This window comes from Grampus griseus (assembly GCF_964374135.1).
Source record: "Grampus griseus genome assembly, chromosome: 17".
Classification (NCBI taxonomy): domain Eukaryota; kingdom Metazoa; phylum Chordata; class Mammalia; order Artiodactyla; family Delphinidae; genus Grampus; species Grampus griseus.
The window spans coordinates 2,891,532-2,909,923 of NC_139011.1; the positions used below are offsets into that span (position 1 = coordinate 2,891,532).

An 18,392-nucleotide genomic window follows, 5' to 3' on the forward strand; every position below is an offset into this window, starting at 1 on the left:
TGAAGAGTGGTTGGTTGGTTGGTTGGTTGGTTTTAGCAGGCAGCTAACTTGGCAGGTCTCACATTGCAAACTCCCTCCATTCTGTGAGCTCGAATCCCGATTCAGCTAAGTTCAGCCTCAGCTGGGCTGCCTGGAGCCTGCCCTGTATGTGCATAGTACAGGGGTCAGCTAGTGATTCAGGCAGAATTTATACTCAGAATTTGAGGTACCCCTCCGTGGCTTTCTTCTTCCTGGGATTTCCCCCTCACTTTCCACCAGCTGTGGTGACCCAAATTCAGTCCTCTGGCTCTTCAAACCAGTAAGACTGGGGCTGCCTTTCTGGCTAGTGGCCATTAAACTGGGGACTCACCCAGTGCCGTTCCTTTCCTCCCGGTGGCAGCTTCCTCCAGAGCCTAACTGCTTTGTGCTGTCACAGGGCTGTTTCTTCTGTCCTAGTCCATAGTTGCTGTCTGCAAGAGGATTGGTCAAATAGGAGCTTCTCGAACTTGCCAGAAATACAAAGAGGTCACCGTTCTAAAGTAAGATTTTAGTAGAAATCACTTTTTTTCAAATAATTTTGAGATGTGTAACACCATAACCAAACAGAAGTGCGTTATTTCCTGCAGTTTGAGATACGTAATAAGTAAAGAGAGATGCAGTTTTGTATTCGTGAAGCGATATGTTCGGTCTACTGTGCGTGTTTATAAGAGAAGAAGGAGGGAGGCGTGTGCTGCAACACTGGTCACTGCCCACTGCAGAGGTGCCGTCCCAGCTTTGTCTCAAGCCTTGTTTTCTACAAAGATACCAAGGGGGGTTGTTGAAGGGTCAGCTCCATTCCTTTGTGGTGAGGCGATGTTGGGTACTTAGAAGAGATCATGTTTCAAAGCTGGCATTCCCATGAACTTGCCAGAACAAGCCATTTCCCTCGTGGCTTTTTTGTTCATCCAGTTTCTTGCTGCTCTTTCTCTGGATGTTTTTCAAATTAGCCTAAGTAGCTATGAATCCAGACTGATTTTCTGTCCAAAGCAAATTTTGTGATGTCATCATAAAATTATTATGTTTAGGTGATCAAAGTCCAATCTTTTTTAAAAAAGTTTTTCAAGCATAGAAGAAATGTAGTTTCGAAGAAAAGAATAGTATTAGTATAATCATTCTCAGGAAAAAATGCTACAGAAATGAAATACATTTAAAAAAAATAAGGCAGGTAAAAGTACAGAACTAGATAGCATTTACTTAAAAGTCTTACTGGTTTTTTTCACCTACTTTATTTCTCCATCCTAACAGTGGATAGGACAGGCAGTATCATTCTCATTTATGAAGGAGGACACAAGTTGAAATGGGCCCAGCTGCCCAGCTCAGAAGGTGCTGCTCATAGCTGGTGCCCTTTCTGCTGGGACAGCGGGAACAGCTGGTCACCCACTTGGACTGATCGCCCCTGTCTACTCTAAATCTTGTCCGTGTTGGAGATTTTCTTCTGAATCTTAGCTTGGTACTGGAAACGAAGACGCTATTAGACCACTTTATTGCTCTCCATGAAAATACCTTAGAAGTAAGATCACATCTTGTTGCTCCAGAACGGAAATTTAATGAGCCCTCTCCATCAGCTTGCGGAGCCCGGGAGACCAGGTTCCACAGGGAGTGCCACAGGCCGGGAAAGGTCAACGCGTGCTTGCAAGTTTTTTTGTCCTTTACCGTGTGAATTGATTACTTTGATGACTTTTTCTCCTGAAGTGAGGGAAGTAGTGATAAAAAATAAAACTAACGTTAAATAAATACTCCTTTCCCCTCTTCCCAGTTCTCTTCCTAGATGGGGCTCGTGGATAAACAAAGAATGATTCTTACATGTTCTAACGTTTGTTAAATGAAAAGTCTTATGAGCTCTTATAGTTTTTTCTCTGGTGAGTTTGAGACTTAGAAACCACCATCCCAGGAAGAAGCATGAGGGCTCATTGCCAGTTCACATTAGGCAGCTAAAAGCTTTCAAACAGAATGTATTGCTACTAAAAATACTTGGACTTTGGGAAAATATGTTTAAATTTGACCTCCTTGACACTCTGCACATTCCAGTGTTTTGCTCTGGGTTCCTCAGCAGCTGTAAAGAGGAAAGTTCAGAACTGTCTCCATGGGCACTCTTACACCATCTATGGAAGAGCCTTCCCATCGTAAAAACAGATACTCCAGGAGTTATTTATGTTCTGCACTACTGTGAGCAACAAGTTATGCTTTCTCCACAGCGTTTTGACATGTTAGTTTTTGGTATGATACTGAGGAACTCGCTTCCCGGTTACCCCTGCGTTCCGTGTTCAGTGGTAGCAGGTGATGAAGGGCTGAGAGGGAGGCTTCAGACAGTGAATCAGTGGGTCAGAGGACAGTGAGTGTGGGCGGAGGGTCAGGGCAGGTGGAGCCCAAGAGGGTCTCCTTATGCAAGGGCCCTCCCATGACCTATCTGGAGGTGTTTGTGGGGAGCAGTAACCTTCAGGTCAGGGTGGCCCAGTTCACAAAACAGCCCATGTGAAATAAATTGCCTTCGTGAGACCTATTTAAAATAAGTCCCATTGCCTTAAAGAACCCGTCACGCTTGGCCTCCTCATAGCTTGCCTTTGTTTTAATGATTTGAAGAAGTTAGAAATAAGGACGATTTTTTTTACTTGATTTTTTTCCTGATTGTTATGGACTTTTCAGTTGTTTAAAACTACGCAATTTTTGGAAATTCTGACTTGGAGTCTGTTACTTGTTTTGAGGGCCAGATGATTGAGAGCGGGGCACTGAGAAGCTCCTAATCGGAGGCAGCCCTCTCTCAGGCCAGGGGTCTGTCTGAACCCCTGCTCCCAGCGGCCACCCTCCCGGCAGCCTGCACCCGTCCCCTGTGAGGCACGGGGAGGTGGTGACCGGTCTTCCTCACCAGCCAGTGCACGTGCTCGGCTGATGGTGGCTTCGCTCTCCTGTCATCACTAAGGCAGACTGTGGTCCGGGGTCTGTGCTAGTTCTGGGCGCGTGGAAAGCGGCAGCTCTCAGCCCATTGTGGGCAAAGGCCAAGCAAACAGGCTGTCGCACGCACTTGACCTGTTAATCATGGGACCTGGGGCCAGGTTCCCAACAGCGCTGGCTCAGCGTGCATCTGGCCAGCCTCGAGGGTGCCGCCAGAGCCTGCACTGTTGTTAAAGTGTTGTGCTATTCACTCAGCCATGACCGTCTAGACGGAGTGAGAAGAAAAACGAAATCATATTTTGAGGAGGGGGTTGCTTTTCTTTAAAGTGCTAATGTGGTCATGGAGGGAAACGTTCCCTTTCCTTAAAAAACAAAACAAAACAAAACTCCCATCTGTAGTAAGGGCTTGCTGACTCAGGGCAGTTACGAGTTGAATTCTGTGTGTCCTCTGCTGCTGTAAATTGCATGAGTGCAGCTGCGTGAGAAACAGCCTGCCCTCGCCTCCAGGCAGCAGGAATGTCTCCTGGAAACAGTCGAGCCGAGCCGGATTCCCAGATTAGAAAGAAAGGCTCTGGGGCCGCTGACCTCACTCTCTCATGAGCTGCTGGCGCTGGGAGGTTCTCTGCTGCCCTCCACCAGGAGGCTGGGACTGGGAAGCCCCAGGACGCGGCGGCGGGGCGGCGGGCGGGCGGGCAGCAGAGGGCGGTGGCCGCTCCCGCGATGGCCCAGAGCCCAGGTGCGGAGCCCTGAGCGGCCCGGCGGGTAAGTAGCCGCGTGACCCCGTGTGGAGCTGCCAGTTTCAAGCCGGCAGGAGTTTCAGAAGTGCTTGTAGATACTGTTGCATTTCCTTCCTTCCTGATGAGGCAAAGTGCTGGTTAAAGTGAAAGTTGGTAGGAGGTCGTGAGCAGTGTGGGGAGCGTTGGGCCGCATGGCTGTTTGGTCGGTTGTTGTGCTGCTGTGGTGACACTGTGAGGGCTGGGTCTGTGCTGTGTGGAGCGCTGCTCGGGATTTGCTCAGGGGAACTCTGCTGCTTAAAGGAAACTGGCGTTCAGACCATCCATCCTGCCCCCCCCCCCCCCCGTTGGTTTCCCAGCTCCTCCTTGTGTTGCCAGCTGCCCTTCCCTTACCTGAGGCTGTGCCCCTTGCATCAAGGCCATTCTGGAATCCTTTTGTGAAGTTAGAAACCCGATCCTCTTTCCCGCGGGGCTCCTCGGGTCGTCAGGGTGGGGTCTGGTGTGTGCGAGCTCCCCCCGTGTCAGCTCTCCTTACATACTGTGTTGTCTCTCTAGCACAATCCTGGAGGAAGAGAAGGTCCAGCAAGAAGAACGGATGAGGATGGAGTCCAGAAGGCAGGTCACAGTGTCCTGGGACTCTGGAGGGTCCGACGAAGCACCACCCAAGGTAGCAAAGGCCCCCAGCCCGTCTGGCATCATGCCTGCTAACTTGTGCGGTTTATGCTGTAGGCAGCAGCTGCCTGTGGGAGAAAACCAAATAGCGGGTTATTCTAAGAGGAATCACTGCAACTTCTGTTCCTTGTTCGCCCCGCCGCATACCACCCCAACGTGCACCCGGTTCCCTAATTTGCGTTGCAGCTCTGAGCTGTTCGAAATCATGAGTGATTGGATTAGGCCTGACCTTCCAATCCCCCCCACCCCCCGCCACCGCCCCCATCATCAGACTTAACTGAGCACGCCCTGCTCGGGGAGGTTTCTCTCTGCTGGTGTCAGGGACCTTCCTGATGACCAGACAGACTATAACCAAGCCGAGAATGCTTTACGTTTTGCTTTATTTTGAAAGGAGTCAGCTTCCACCTGACCCGGTCCTTTTGGGTTTGGTTTGGTTTGGTTTTGCTGAGAACCTGGTGCACATTTTCTGCCTTTCCTCATCTGTGGCGGTGGCTGGGTTGTCAGCGTGGGGAGGTCTGCCAGCAGCACCCCAGCCCTGCCCTGCGTCCTCCTGGCCTTCCGCAGGCGGCCAGAGCCTTCCCCTCTTGTTCAGCTGGGCTGGAGCTGGACACAGTTGGCCCTTAAACACTCTCCTCAGATCAGGATTCTTTGTTCTCCTTTTGCTTTTGACAGGATAGTATTTTCACACAGTGGCTTACTTGCCATGAATAATCCAGTTCAGATCATTTTCTGGATGGTAAATAGATGATAGGCTTTTTTGCAGTTAATAGTTACCTGCTACTTGATATTTGATTAGCTAAAAATATATTACAGGAACTATGACAATTCCTTACTTCATTGTCTTTTTGAAAAATGTTCAGAAATCTGTTCACAAAAAGTGCTATTTAAATATTGTACCCATTTTTTTTATCATGATGCCTGAAATCTGTTTTCTCGGCCATTGTTTTAAACTATTACAGTAAATATTATTACACATTGAAAGTGAACACAGGTGACTGACCCTGTTCCTCAGAATTTTAGAGATGAAGGGTTCTGTAGTCTGGCTTCCTCCACCAGTGGGAAAACTGAGGCCCAGAGAAGGAGGAGGGCCTGTGGTCCGTTCTGTCGGTGTTACTATGAGCTGGTTCGTGCTGAGACCACAACGTTTCTCTGTCTCTCCTCGTGTTACAACAACGACGTCCCGAGCTACCCCCTGAAAAGCTGTGCACCCCAGCATCTGCGGCCTCCACCTTGTACACGGGTGTGCCCGTTTCCTCACTGACTACTGTGCAAGGGTGCAGCACCGGAGAGCCTTGAAGCTAATTTCTCAGGCCTGGAAACCAGGTGGATCTGTTCACAGGTGGCTCTGATGACCAGGTGGATTATCTGCCTGTTCCCAGCCTCACTTTCCTCATCTGTGAAGTGAGGGTACTAGTGTTCCCCACCTCTTAGGGGTGTTGTGAAGACCAAATGAGATAATGCATTCACAGCACTTTTTTTAGTCACAGGAGTGTAAGGAGCTCTACGTAGTTGGTGATTGGCACAAATGATGTGCCAATGCTGTGCACAGCTTTCCCCTAAAACTCACAGAATTAACCCTTTCCATCTAAACGTGATTACGTATCTCAATCTGTATGATTTTTAATAATTTTCCTGTGGCTGAGTTTTGAAGGCTGTGATATTAAGTTCATGGGCGGAGATGGAGTGGTTAGGCTTCTTTGTTTACAGAGCAAAGGTGAGTTCTGCTTAAATTTTTAAATATCCTCACATTTCTTTCTTTAGGATGTTTTCAACGTGTATATTTTAAGGCTCTTTTCTGTAGTCAGAGATGGTTCTACCCTTCAGAGTGGGTCAGCAGACTATACCCCACCGCCTGTTTCTGTTGATGAACGCTTTATTGCATGAACTGCCCCCTTGGCTTGTGTGTTGTCCATGGCTGGGTACCCCCTACACAGACGGACTTGAGTGGTTCCGTTACAGTATGGCTCAAAAAGATGAAAATATTTACTCTTTGGGAATTCCCTGGCGGTCCAGTGGTTAGGACTTTCCCCTAACTGAGAACTGAGAACCCCCTTGGCTTTCACTGCTGAGGGTGCAGGTTCAATCCCTGGTCAGGGAACTAAGATCCCACAAGCTGCACGGCGCAACCAAATAAATAAAATATTTACTCTTTGATCCCGAATTAAAAGGTTGGCAGCCCCCAGATTTTTAAAAAAATTTTTTTTAATTAATTAATTTATTTTTGGCTGCATTGGTCTTCGTTGCTGTGTGCGGGCTTTCTCTAGTTGTGGCGAGCAGGGGCTACTCTTCCTTGCGGTGTGCAGGCTTTACCTTGCGGTGGCTTCTCTTGTTGTGGAGCACGGACTCTAGGCGCACGGGCTTCAGTAGATGCGGCATGTGGGCTCAGTAGTTGTGACTTGCAGGCTCTAGAGCGCAGGCTCAGTAGTTGTGGCGCACGGGCTTAGTTGCTCCGCGGCACGTGGGATCTTCCCGGACAAGGGCTCAAACCCGTGTCGCCTGCATTGGCAGGTGGATTCTTAACCACTGCGCCACCAGGGAAGTCCCCAGATTAAAATTTTAATGGATAGAGAGAATTCCCTGGCAGTCCAGTGGTTAGGACTCAGGTCTTCCATTGCCAAGGGCCCAGGCTCAATCTCTGGTCAGGGAACTGAGACCCCACTAAGATCCCACAAGCTGCGCAGTGTGGCCAAAAAAAAAAAAAAAAAAAAATTTAATGGGTAGAAGATCACCTACATTAGTATATATATGCAGATGCTCGATGTTTTCATTTCTAATAATGTAAATATTGGTAGATATATTCCAGATAAGTAAAGGCTTGTGGAGTCCTCAGTAATTTCTGAGAACGTAAAGGCGTCCTGAGAATAGCTGCCTCAGCATAGTGTTTCTCAGCCCTGATCAGACCCAGCATTCCATTTATATAAAAAAATATTTTATAATGCCCCGTTTACTAATCCTGAAATAAAATACATAGGTTATAAAATGACTTAATAATTTCAAGATACCAACACAGCCAAGAGACTGCGAACTGTACAAGAGAAATAAAAGTAACTTCTAATAGCATTATGCACACACCTGTATAAAATACTCGGGTATAATTACACTGGGAGGTGCGGTGGAGGAGCCAGGTGCCCACACCTGTGTGTGGTAGGCTCGCCCTGGATACAGCAGCTACACACGCAGACCCTGCAGCCACAACTGACTGTGGATCTCATTCGTCTTGATGATGTGATTTTCTAGAAGGGTGAAGAATCTTGGAAAAGTTCAAACGAAACAAAGTAAAATTGTCCATCAGTATTCACAGTAGTTGCTCTTCTGGAAAGTTCAGTGTCTGATAAACTATGCAAAATACCATTTGTGTTTGTATGTCAGACGGAGTTGGTTCTCGGTTCAGACTACGGGGCTCCTTGTTGTTGTTTTACCTGTGTAAGGTGGAGAGAGACCTGAACGTGGCACAGGCCCTGCTGTGCAGCCCCGCTGTCCCTCCCACCTGCCTGCCACCCTCAGTGCCGGGCCCTGCAGGCAGCAGGAGCGCCCTCTCGGTACCCTGGGCCCCCATCGGGGGCACTGCCATCCAGCTGAGGACCACGAGTGTAGGATGTGTTGGGTTTTCCTTTTTCTTCTTCCTCACTTGGGAGGCTTTCGACAAAAACTCCCCCAGCTCCATCGTTTGCTTCATGAAAATCCAAGTTTCTGTCTTTGAGGAGGCGATGCAATCAGCCTGCTAAACCTTGTACTTAATAGCAGGTGACACGTCTGGATACCTCAGCCCAGCTCAGCTCATTCGATCTTTGTGGCAGCCCTGTCCCCACCTCATTCTTGAAGGCACAGTGGGCAAGTTGCCCCGGCCCGGCAGTGGCCATTTCCTCGCCTGCCCTCTTGGCCGCCACGCTGAGTCCGTACTTGTAGAGAAGGAAAACAGAACTGTTAGCAGTACGTCCGTGCTCTCCGCAGCGGGTGGCTAACAGCGTTCCATTTTGTGGTATTCTTGGTGCAGTAGTTTCGTCTTCTGTAAGACATGTTTTCATATTTTTATCTGTTATCTTTATTCTGAAATGGAACCTTACAAGTGTTACCGTTTGCTACCCATGTAAGTATTTGAGCCGCTGGAGGATGTTCTGTGGAGATTTTGCCGTCTTTGATCTTTCCTTTTGTAATTCCCCTTTTCTTTGGTGAGTCACAGTGTGCTTGTCATAGAGTAGCAGCACAGCACAGCAGACTCTGGAGGCGGGCAGTTCTGCCATTACCAGCTGTGCAGCCTGTTTGCATCACCTGACCTCTCTGAGCCTCTGTTTTATCCTCTGTAAAATGAGGTGATAATACTTCCTTGTACCATTGCTCTCAGACTTCTCAGATTGTACATACGACACCTAGCTCTACACGTAGGACACATTGAGTAAAAGTTTTGTATTTTGGTTTTTTTTTTTGAGTAAAAGTTTTTATTTTTGCCTGTGTTACTTAACCTGCCACCTCCAAAATGTAAGCCAGCAGACACAACTGTCCACCTGTCAGATAGCTGTGAATACTGTCCTAATTCCTGGGTCTGCACCCTCCCATACTTGGACTCCAGGAAGCCTTTGCCACACGACCATTGTAATGCATACATATTAACGCACACCTTTCAAACGGCTGTTGCCACTGAAATGTCAGAGGACAGAGATAGTCGGACATTTTTGCCTCTTCCTAACCGCTTGTTCAAGTGAAACCTTTAAAAATATAACTCTGAAGAGTAGTCCCTAAGGGCTTCATGGGGCAAAGTCGCCACCCTAGCACGCGAGCAAAGCCCGTGACTCCCCCTTCGTGCCCTTCCCCCTTTCGGGGGCCTTGGGGGTCCGTCCTCACGTTCAGTTAAGTTTGGAGTAGACTGCACCCGGGGGCTGAAATGCGACAGGGCTAAAGGGGTGGGGGAGGCTTCCCACCCTCAGAGGCTTAACAGGCCCGCACAGCAGGGCGGGAGCAAGTGCAGGGGTAGCTGCAGTCCACGTGCTCGGAGGAGAGCAGGGGATACGCTTCTGTGTCAGGAGGGAGAGGGAGGGGTGACACGGGAAACCCGGGACAGGAGGCGGCACGCATTCCAGGCAGAGGGGGGTGACACTGCTTCGAGACTCAGACTCACTCAGAACTTAGCCAAAGTGAAGTGTGTGTTCATCCAGGACCACCTGTGTCCCCGGGAAAGCGACACAGGCACTTCCTCCCCCGGGCTCGCTGGGCCCCAAGTCTATTTCCTTCAAGTCTGGTCTTTATTCGCCTGGAGAGCCCTGAGTTTCCACTTTGTTAAATCCCTCAGGTTTAGGAGACTTTATTGACTTCATCTTCCGTTTCAGACTAGACCGTTCTTTTTGCTCTGAACTTTAAATTCACGTGTCAAACAATGAGGATTTTAGAGCTGGAAGTGACTTCGGGGCCCCTCCAAGTCAACCCAGTTCTTTAGATGAGGAAATGGGATCCGGCTGGTTCACCCACGTGCTCCCAGCCGGTGAGGAGCAGAAAGGAAAGCCTCCAGGTTTGCATTTCCGTGATGCTGAATGGTATTGAGCATCTTCTTATGTGCTTATTGGCCATTGGTGTATCTTCTTTGGGTCTACTCAGACCTTTTGCACACTGTTTACTTAGATTATTTGTCACTTTCTTGTTGAAGTTGTAAGAGTTCTTTCTATATTCTGGATATGAATCTTATCAGATAGATGATTTGCAGATACTTTCTTCCATTCACGGGTTGTCTTTTCACTTTCTTGATGTTGTCATTTGCAACACAAAACTTTTAATTTTGATGCAGTCCAGTTTATCTTCTCTTTTCTTTTGTTGACTGAGCTTTCGGCGTCCTAAGAAACCATGGCCTAACCCAGAGGGTCACAAAGATTTACTCCTGCGTTTTCTTCTAAGAGTTTTATCGTTTTAGCTCTCACGTTTGAGTTAATTTCTATGTATGTTGTGAGGAAGGGGGGGGGGGTCCAGCTTCATTTTTCGCATGTGGATATCCTGTTGTCCCAGCATTATTTGTTGAAAAGACCCCATGGAAATGTCTTCACACCCTTTATCATTCTTTCCAGCTAAGCTCTTATAGAAAATTATCTTTTTCTATTCTTTTTAATAAAATGCGGATTTACCAAAATAATCAGGATACTTATTCATGTGATGCTCTGTTGATTTGTTCACAGCCCAGCAGACCTGGTTATCCTAGTCCGAGGTCCAGCGAAGGGTTTCATCCCAGCCCACAGCACATGGTACAGACCAATCACTACCAGGTATACCGTTCATTACTGTCAAAAGATGTGCTATTTGATTCTTCAGCACATGTGGGGGTGGGGAAGGATACATTGTATATATTTATAAATTAAAACATTCATTTTTCTCATCGAACAAGTAAATGATTCTCTCCCAAGCCCCACGTTTCCTTACCTTGTAAATAAGAACAGCTATGGGACATTTCCTGTAGGCCTTTTCAGCTTGAAATGCTCGTTTGATCCTTTCACGTCGTTGGTGTCATATAGGAAACTGCCTTAGATCATTTGAAATCTCTTTGTTGTGGAAATTCCTAGAAGTTCTCTGGCAGTGATATATCTCTTCTGACCAGAAATAGTCGCTGATACAGCATTTTATGTTTAGTAGAGTTTTTTTTTTTTTAGTAGAGTTTTTTATTAAAATATTTTCATTCAAATAAGGTGTGAGAACTACCTGTACATCTTATTTGAAAGTTTAGTAATTACATATCGTCAGTATGGGGTTTTGGTATGAATCAGTGCCTAGAGACCTAACAGATGCTTGGAAGCTTTGCTGAAGGGAATTTGGAATATGGATGTGGCTGTGCTTTATCTCATTTGAAAAGTAGCTGCCAGCCCTGGCTGCCCAGAACCAGCCTAATGAGTTAGGGAAACAGATACTGATGCCTTGTCTCTCTTTCTCTTGATGGAGGGAGAACCATGTAAAGAAATTCCTCTCACTTTCCTTCTGCCTTGAAATTTTTCTCCATGTCCAGCTCAATGTTTTTCTCTGCCTTTGAGATCATTGGTAGACTGTGAAGGCCTGCCTTCTGTCACCATCCACGCTGGTTCACTAGAGGACAAGCATTTGGGGGTCTTGTTTGTTCTTTGCTGGTGGAGTAGTAGTGAGTTGGGCAGGAAAGGGACTTGTAGAGAGATGGCTTAACCATGTTTATGGCCCATTGCTTTTACATCCGAGGATGGTCTGCTCTCAGCACTGTAATAAGTGAAGAATTCCAAAGTGAAGAATTTCTGGTTTCCTAGTGTCTGTTTGCACTAGCTGTCGACTGTGGCCATAACAGACCGCCTTTCTCGAGGCTGCAGTTGAGTCCATTTCCTCGCCTTTACCGGCTTCTAGAGGCACCTGCATTCCTTGGCTCGTGGCCCGTTCCTCCACTTCAAAGCCCAAGTATCTCTCTGACTGTTCTTCAGTAGCCACACCCCCTTTCTCTCCCCTCTGCTTCCCTCTTGCATTTTTAGGGACGCTTATGATCACGTTGGGTCCACTCAGATCGTCCAGGTTAATCTCCCCACCTAATGATTCCTAATTGATAATCACATCTGCACAGTCCCTTTGGCATATAAGCTACCATATTCACACAGGTCCCAGGGATTAGGGCGTGGACGAGCTTGAGGAGCCGTTATTCTGCTGCCACATATTCTCTATAATCTCAGTTACTTCCTTTCACGTGGAAAGCAGAACTGTGCAGAAGTCGTACTGCGTCAGACCCTGACCTGGCCGCTTCACTCACCCGCAGGTCTCTGGCTACCCTGGCTCACATGGAATCACAGCCGTGGCTGGCAGCATCTACCCAGGTCAGGCATCTCTTTTGGACCAAACGGATTCGTGGAATCACAGACCACAGGAGATATCGATGTGGCAGCCCAACGTGGAGGTAAATTGGATGTTCTTGGGCTTTGCTTTGTTAACTGATGAGGCTGTGCCCAAGGTACAGGATTTCTAAATCCTGAGATGTGTCAGTTTAGATGCCCTCACTCTAAGATCACATGCTCTCTGGGTCTGAGAATCTTCACTCAACGATGGAGAGATGCTGCCATCATTAGCCCATTCATTTGAAAAGCAGGGCCTACATGAGGCCAAGGAACAGACAGCCTCCAGCTCTGCGGACCGTGTGAATTTTTACTGAATTTTCTTGGTAAAACCAAGAACCACTCCTATAATATTAAAAATCATTTCTTTGAATCCAAGAACATCTGTAGTTGTCTGCTCTTAAGCTCTTTTCCTTGGAGTGCACGTGCTTTATACTCTGTACTATGCGTGTGTCGTATTTAATCCTCCTCCCATTATTTTACGTCCAGATTGTTTCCACTTTTTCGCTCTAACTAATGATGCATTCTCTGCCCCATATCTTGGATTACTTATTTAGAGTAGGTCCCTGCAAGTGAACCATTGTATGCGTTTTAAAGCTGTTTCACGCACGGTAACTTGTAACCCCCAGAAAAGTTGCTCCCGCCGGCAGAGTAGAAGAGACGCTACTTCCACCACGCTTGCTGTTTTGCTTAATTGTTTGGAAAGACACACAGAAAGAAAAGTAAGAGCCTCACACACAGACTTCTGAGAGTGGACCTTTTCACTCCTCCTCCAGGACTCTGCAACACTGGACCTGCGTGGCATCGGGCAGGTGTTGCCGACCCACCTGATGGAGGAGCGGCTGATCCGGCAGCAGCAGGAGATGGAAGAGGACCAGCGCTGGCTGGAGAAGGAGGAGAGGTTTCTGGTAACTGAGTCTCAGAAAGTCCTTGCACCCCTAAGCCTCTGGAGTTGGCTCTACTGCAGATGATGGCAAACCTCATCTGTTCCAAAGCAGGAGCCTTTGTTTTCCATCTGCTTCCTAAAACTTGCAATAGTGGGTCGTTCGCTTTTCTTGAATTACTTTTTCCGGATAAATTTCTAGGAGGTCTGTAGTAGAATCATGGGCTCAGATGTCGAACCGTTTCTGTGGTTTTGTGTTACTGCCACGTTTACACAGAAACGACTCCCACTGAAGTGTCAGCTTGCACATAAGACACTGCCTCTCGCTACTGCAGGCACATGACTAGACGGCCCGGGGGCCCCGGGCTTGCCTTCCTGGGCTCCTCTGGTTCGAGGTCTGAGAGACGCAGACCTCCTGCCACATGCCTCTGGGGTTGTGGGCAGCAAATGTCTTCCTGGGACAACTCTTGTCGACAGCCCCTCAGAAGTCCCTGGGGATAGAGGAGCGGTGACAGAGTGGCCTGTGTGTGTCACGTGGTCCTCAGCCTTAGGACCCCTCCCCTGTCACCCTGCGCAGTTACTTCAGCCTTCCTGAAGTAGCCTGAAGAGAAGAAGGCCTGGACGGAGCCAGGACTCAGAGTGCTTCCGCAAAGCCCGTACCTGGCTGGTCCAGAGCTGGTCCCTCACGCTTTGACCATAAACATCCCGAGACCACCTCTACGTCACCCTCTGTGCTGAGGGACCAGACACTGATGAGGGGATACAACGCTGTTCACGCATCTCTGGAAGTCCTACAGGCACAGAAACATTAAATCAACAACCAGTGGTTTTACGAGACAGCGGTTCATCACCTGTGATCCTGATTTCATTCTTTATACGGGGCTTTCTTTTTGAAAACTGTAGTTTCAAATTAAACAAAGCAAGCTGTGCACAAGTTCGGTGAGGCACGTTTTAACCTCCCGGGTGGCCGCTGCCCCCGCTGCAGGGGGGTGAGGGCCGTCTCGGCGCGAACGGGGGCCTGGGAGCAAGTCACACTAGGTGGAGGCACTTTCTCTCCTTTCTGTTCTTTTTCTAAAATGGAGCCTGCAGACATCACACACACCCCACACTCATTTAACTGCCGGACAGGACTAATGCGCACAGCCCTGTCGCAGCTTAATGGTTAAGATCGCACAAAGTGCTCGCCACGTGTCGCTCACCGTCCTACATATTCCTCATACAGAAAGTCATTCAGTCTTTATAACCACCCTGTGGGGGAGCGACAGGTCCAAAATATTTTATCCGAAACTCTTGAGGGTTCTGTGTGCTACACTATTTTTTTGCTTTAGGAAGTTAATGAAGGGAATCCCCTGGCGGTCCAGTGGTTAGGACTCAGCGCTTTCACTGCTGGGGACCAGATTCAATCCCTGGTCGGGGAACTAAGATCTCGTAAGCCTTGCAGTGCGGCCAAAAAAAAAAAAAAAAAAGAAAGAAAATTAATGAAATATGACGCACATGCTGTATATTATATAAGTATTCCAATAGCATACAGAGTTAAAAGCACTAACGCTCTTACAGCAAAACAAAGGTGTTCACATTACCAGGTGTAAAGACAGCCCTCACATCAGGTCAGGTCAGGTTTTGCCACAAAATTAGTTTCCTTCAAGCTTAAAAAAACAAACAAACTTACCAGTCTTTTAGTACATTTTAGATTTTGGAAACGAGGATAAAGGACAGTGTACCTATCCTTTATTACCCTCGTGTTAGAGATGAGGAAATTGCCCGAGACCACTGGGTAGCGTTGGCCGAGCCGGGGTCTTCGGTGCCCGCCACTCTGCCAGCTGGAGTGCCCGGCTGCACACGGCTCAGCACCCCCACGGACTAGTGCTCCTCTGCACGTGCATTTACTGTAACGTATACGAAATATCGCTGGGCGCTGTGAACCATTCACTTTTGAACAAAAGTTTCATCATATCAAAATTCTAAATTATTTAAATCAAAGCGTATCTTGAGATTATAAGGCAAGCGGCAAAAATTGGTTATTATTATTTACTATACTAATCTGAGCAAATCTATTTGGATATTATATCAGTTCCAAGAATACAGCTGCTGTTCCCTAGCCCTACATTTTAACCTTTTGTCTAGATAGCCTACTTTCCCGCATTGATTTGTATTTTAAAAAGGCAGTGTTACAGACTCTTCAAACTCGAGTTAGTATACGTAAATACCAGTGTCTGGTGTATGATCGCCCTGAGAGTGGAGGAGGCCGCGGCCGTGAGCTGCTCTGACAGAGCGCAGCCGGCGGCGAGAGCAGGAGGGGGGCCTGGGGGTGCCACTCGGGGTCGGGATGATGTTGGCGCCCAGGCCTCGAGATAGATTGGAATTTGCAGGGCAGACAGGCTCAGGAAGTGTGCTCATGCCTTGGGAAGAGCTTGCTGGTGGGGAAGGTGATCGGCCCAGGCCCAGGCTCCATCTTCCCAGCGATGTCAGGTACTCTGAATCAGAAACTGCCGGCTCATCAGCCGTAGGGGTTGTCCCTTTTAATTGAGATAATTTACATACAGTGGACTGCGCAGGTCTTAAGCGTACAGTTTGGTGAGTTTTGATAAATACATTAAGTCCATATAACCCATTCTCCATACGTGTGACATTTCTGTCACTCCAGATGGCTTCCATGCCACGTTGAAAATCCACTAATGAAGTCGTATAATGAACTCCCCCCGGGGAGTCCAGTCAGTGCTGTGTCCTGTGACAGCGTCAGTGTACCTGTCTCCTCAGCCTGGGATATTTCCATTTGTTCCTGATCCCTTTTATTTCTCCCATGTAACTTTATAATTTTCTCTAAGTCCATATCTTCCCTTATTAAATTACTGCCCATTCATTTAGAGCTTCCCGTCACTGATAATGGTATCTCATTTTCATTGAACTTTTTAGTTGTTATTTCCGTATATGCATATGCAGTTGATTTTTAGGAAATTATCTTGTATGTAACGATATTTATCACATGAAATTTTTCTGACTGATTCCCTTGGATTTTTTCTATTCATGCACGGTTATCACTTTTTAAAAAACATTTTCTTTCTTCATTTTCAGTTATGTATCTCATATTGCCCCTGAAGCATCTCTTGCCAACTTTGTATTAAACAGGTTCTTGCCTGCTTTTATTTTTTTATTTTTATTTTTTTAAACCCCACATTTGTTTATTTATTTATTTTTGGCTGTGTTGGGTCTTCGTTTCTGTGCGAGGGCTTTCTCTAGTTGTGGCAAGCGGGGGCCACTCTTCATCGCGGTGCGCGGGCTTCTCACTATCGCGGCCTCTCTTGTTGTGGAGCACAGGCTCCAGACGCTCAGGCTCAGCAGTTGTGGCTCACGGGCCTAGTTGCTCCGCGGCATGTGGGATCTTCCCAGACCAGGGCTCGAATCCCTGTCCCCTGCATTAGCAGGCGGACTCTCAACCACTGCGCCACCAGGGAAGCCCATCCTGCTTTTATTTTTAAAGATAATGTCCGTAATAGTTTTCTCCATTAAGTATAATGCTGGCTCTCTATTTTTAGAATAACCTTTTTAAAGCTTTTAAAAGGCTTAACGTGATGAATTACATGAAGCATTTTGCTTGGTTTTATGCTGGACCCTCATTCCAGAGAGAAGTCCCCACTAAGTCGTGGTTGATGATCCTTTGAAGGTCCTGGTGTCTTTTGTTTGTGATGTTTTATTAGAATTTCCTATCGATCTTCATAAGCAAGAGTGAGTTATTATTGTCATTGTTAATGGTTTCAAGATCAGAACAGTGTTGATGTCCTCAGTCGAATAATCCCTGCCCCATCTGCGTTGGCCGTTGGTCAGGCAGCCGGTATAGGTGGGGGGCTGAGAGCAAGTGAGCCGTCAGGACGGGCCCGGCCTCGGCGTGAGCAACTGGGTGAGCGAGCCACAGCGCCGCTGCCAGGGGAGGGAAGGTGAGGAGGTGAGGGCAAGTAAATGTCAAGGCTGGGGCGTCGTACATGGCATCTCTGAGATCCTGTCCCCTCCAAGCTGTGTTTCGTGCCGCAGCCGCGGTGACATTTCTACACCTCGGGTCTGATCCTGGCCTTCTCTGACTTAAAACCTCCCAGTGGCCGCCACAGGATGACCACCTGGGGCCCTCCATCCTTCCTGTCCTTGAGACGCAGCCCCTGTAGGTCAGCCCTGGTTGTGACAGAGCGGACGGAGCGCAGGGGAGGCCCAGGATGCAGGGCCATCAGGGCAGGCTGAGCAGCTGAAGAACATGCCAGGTTGAGGGCCCACCGAGTGCAGGAGCCTAGGCTCTGGGGTCAGCTAGGGGAGGCTTCAAAATCCTAGTTACCGCGGCCCTACGTGAGTTGTTTAACCTCTCTATGCTGCGATTTGTTAATCTGTAAGATAATTATAATTTCCTCTGTAGAATGCAAGAATGCTTTTCTGTAGGGTTGAGTGGAGGATTAAATGTATAACGCATAGACAGTGGAAGGGATAAGGAATACACCATTAATTTTTCCAAGGGCTTTTAATCTCTCGTTCAGTGAATCTAGAATCCTAGATCGTACACATCGCCCAGAGTACCTGCAGGCGGCTCCCAACCCGAGCTGAGTGTCATAGATGGGGTGAGAGATTTTAGCCAGTGTCGAAGGGAGTCTGCAAAGGAGCGTCGCTGGTATCACGCAGGAGCTGGACACCCTTTCACTGGATTTATTTGTTATCAGTGAACCTTAATTTGTTGTTTGTTTTGGGGGGTTTTTTCCCCCTTAATTCATTTTTGCTGTTGTTAGGGCTCCCTTAGGAGCCCTGGCTGTGTCTGACCGCCACGTTTCCCCAAGGAGGCAGAAGCTGCATGCAGGACGTGGAGCCCTTTAGGCCCAGGTGCTTCCCAGTGCAGGCTTCTCAAGCTGTCAGTGAAGGAGGACCCGTTTCTATTTTTTTTTCCTAAACCACTGTAGACCTGATATTCTAGTGAAATAAAATAAGAAGCAGTTACTAGAAAAAGGAAATTTTTAAAAAGGTGTACAGACTTTTATTATGAGCTCCAACAGACCTAAAAATTACTATTTCAGATTGCTCTAGAAATTTCTAAAGATGCTCATCCTCTGTTTCTGTCTCATCACGACCTGGTAACAGCAAGTCATTCCTGACCCGCCCTGGTCCTCGGACTGTGCTGGGAGCAGCCCTGCCGCTCCCTTCCATGAGGTCAGCTTGTACCCGGGTGGAAGAGTCATGTTCTTACTGGAAAAATTAAAGTTGCTTTGTCAGTAGCGATTCCCAGATTTTTTCTGACAGATCAGAATCGATAGCTGTTTATTGAAGCCTCCTGTTTTAGGACTTACATCATTGTATGAGGCTACTTTTTATCGAGCACTTTGGAGAGTCGAGTGGAGCATCCCTCCATCAGCACACATAAGG

At 47.7% G+C, this 18,392-nt stretch overlaps 1 protein-coding gene across 11 annotated transcripts in view; it reads left to right on the forward strand.

Moving 5' to 3' along the window:
• The window catches only part of PTK2 (protein tyrosine kinase 2), a 253,294-nt gene that overhangs the window by 211,426 nt on the left and 23,476 nt on the right, over positions 1–18,392 (forward strand). For 9 of the 11 annotated variants that reach the window (XM_082674402.1, XM_082674406.1, XM_082674405.1 and 6 more), the window contains 4 exons: positions 4,197–4,308; positions 10,469–10,555; positions 12,049–12,186; positions 12,898–13,029. In XM_082674402.1, coding sequence (XP_082530528.1) covers positions 4,197–4,308; positions 10,469–10,555; positions 12,049–12,186; positions 12,898–13,029 — 469 coding nt within the window. Of the gene's footprint in view, positions 1–3,535; positions 3,670–3,713; positions 3,798–4,196; positions 4,309–10,468; positions 10,556–12,048; positions 12,187–12,897; positions 13,030–18,392 lie in introns of those variants that run through there. The other 2 variants (XM_082674412.1, XM_082674404.1) reach the window with 2 other exon arrangements.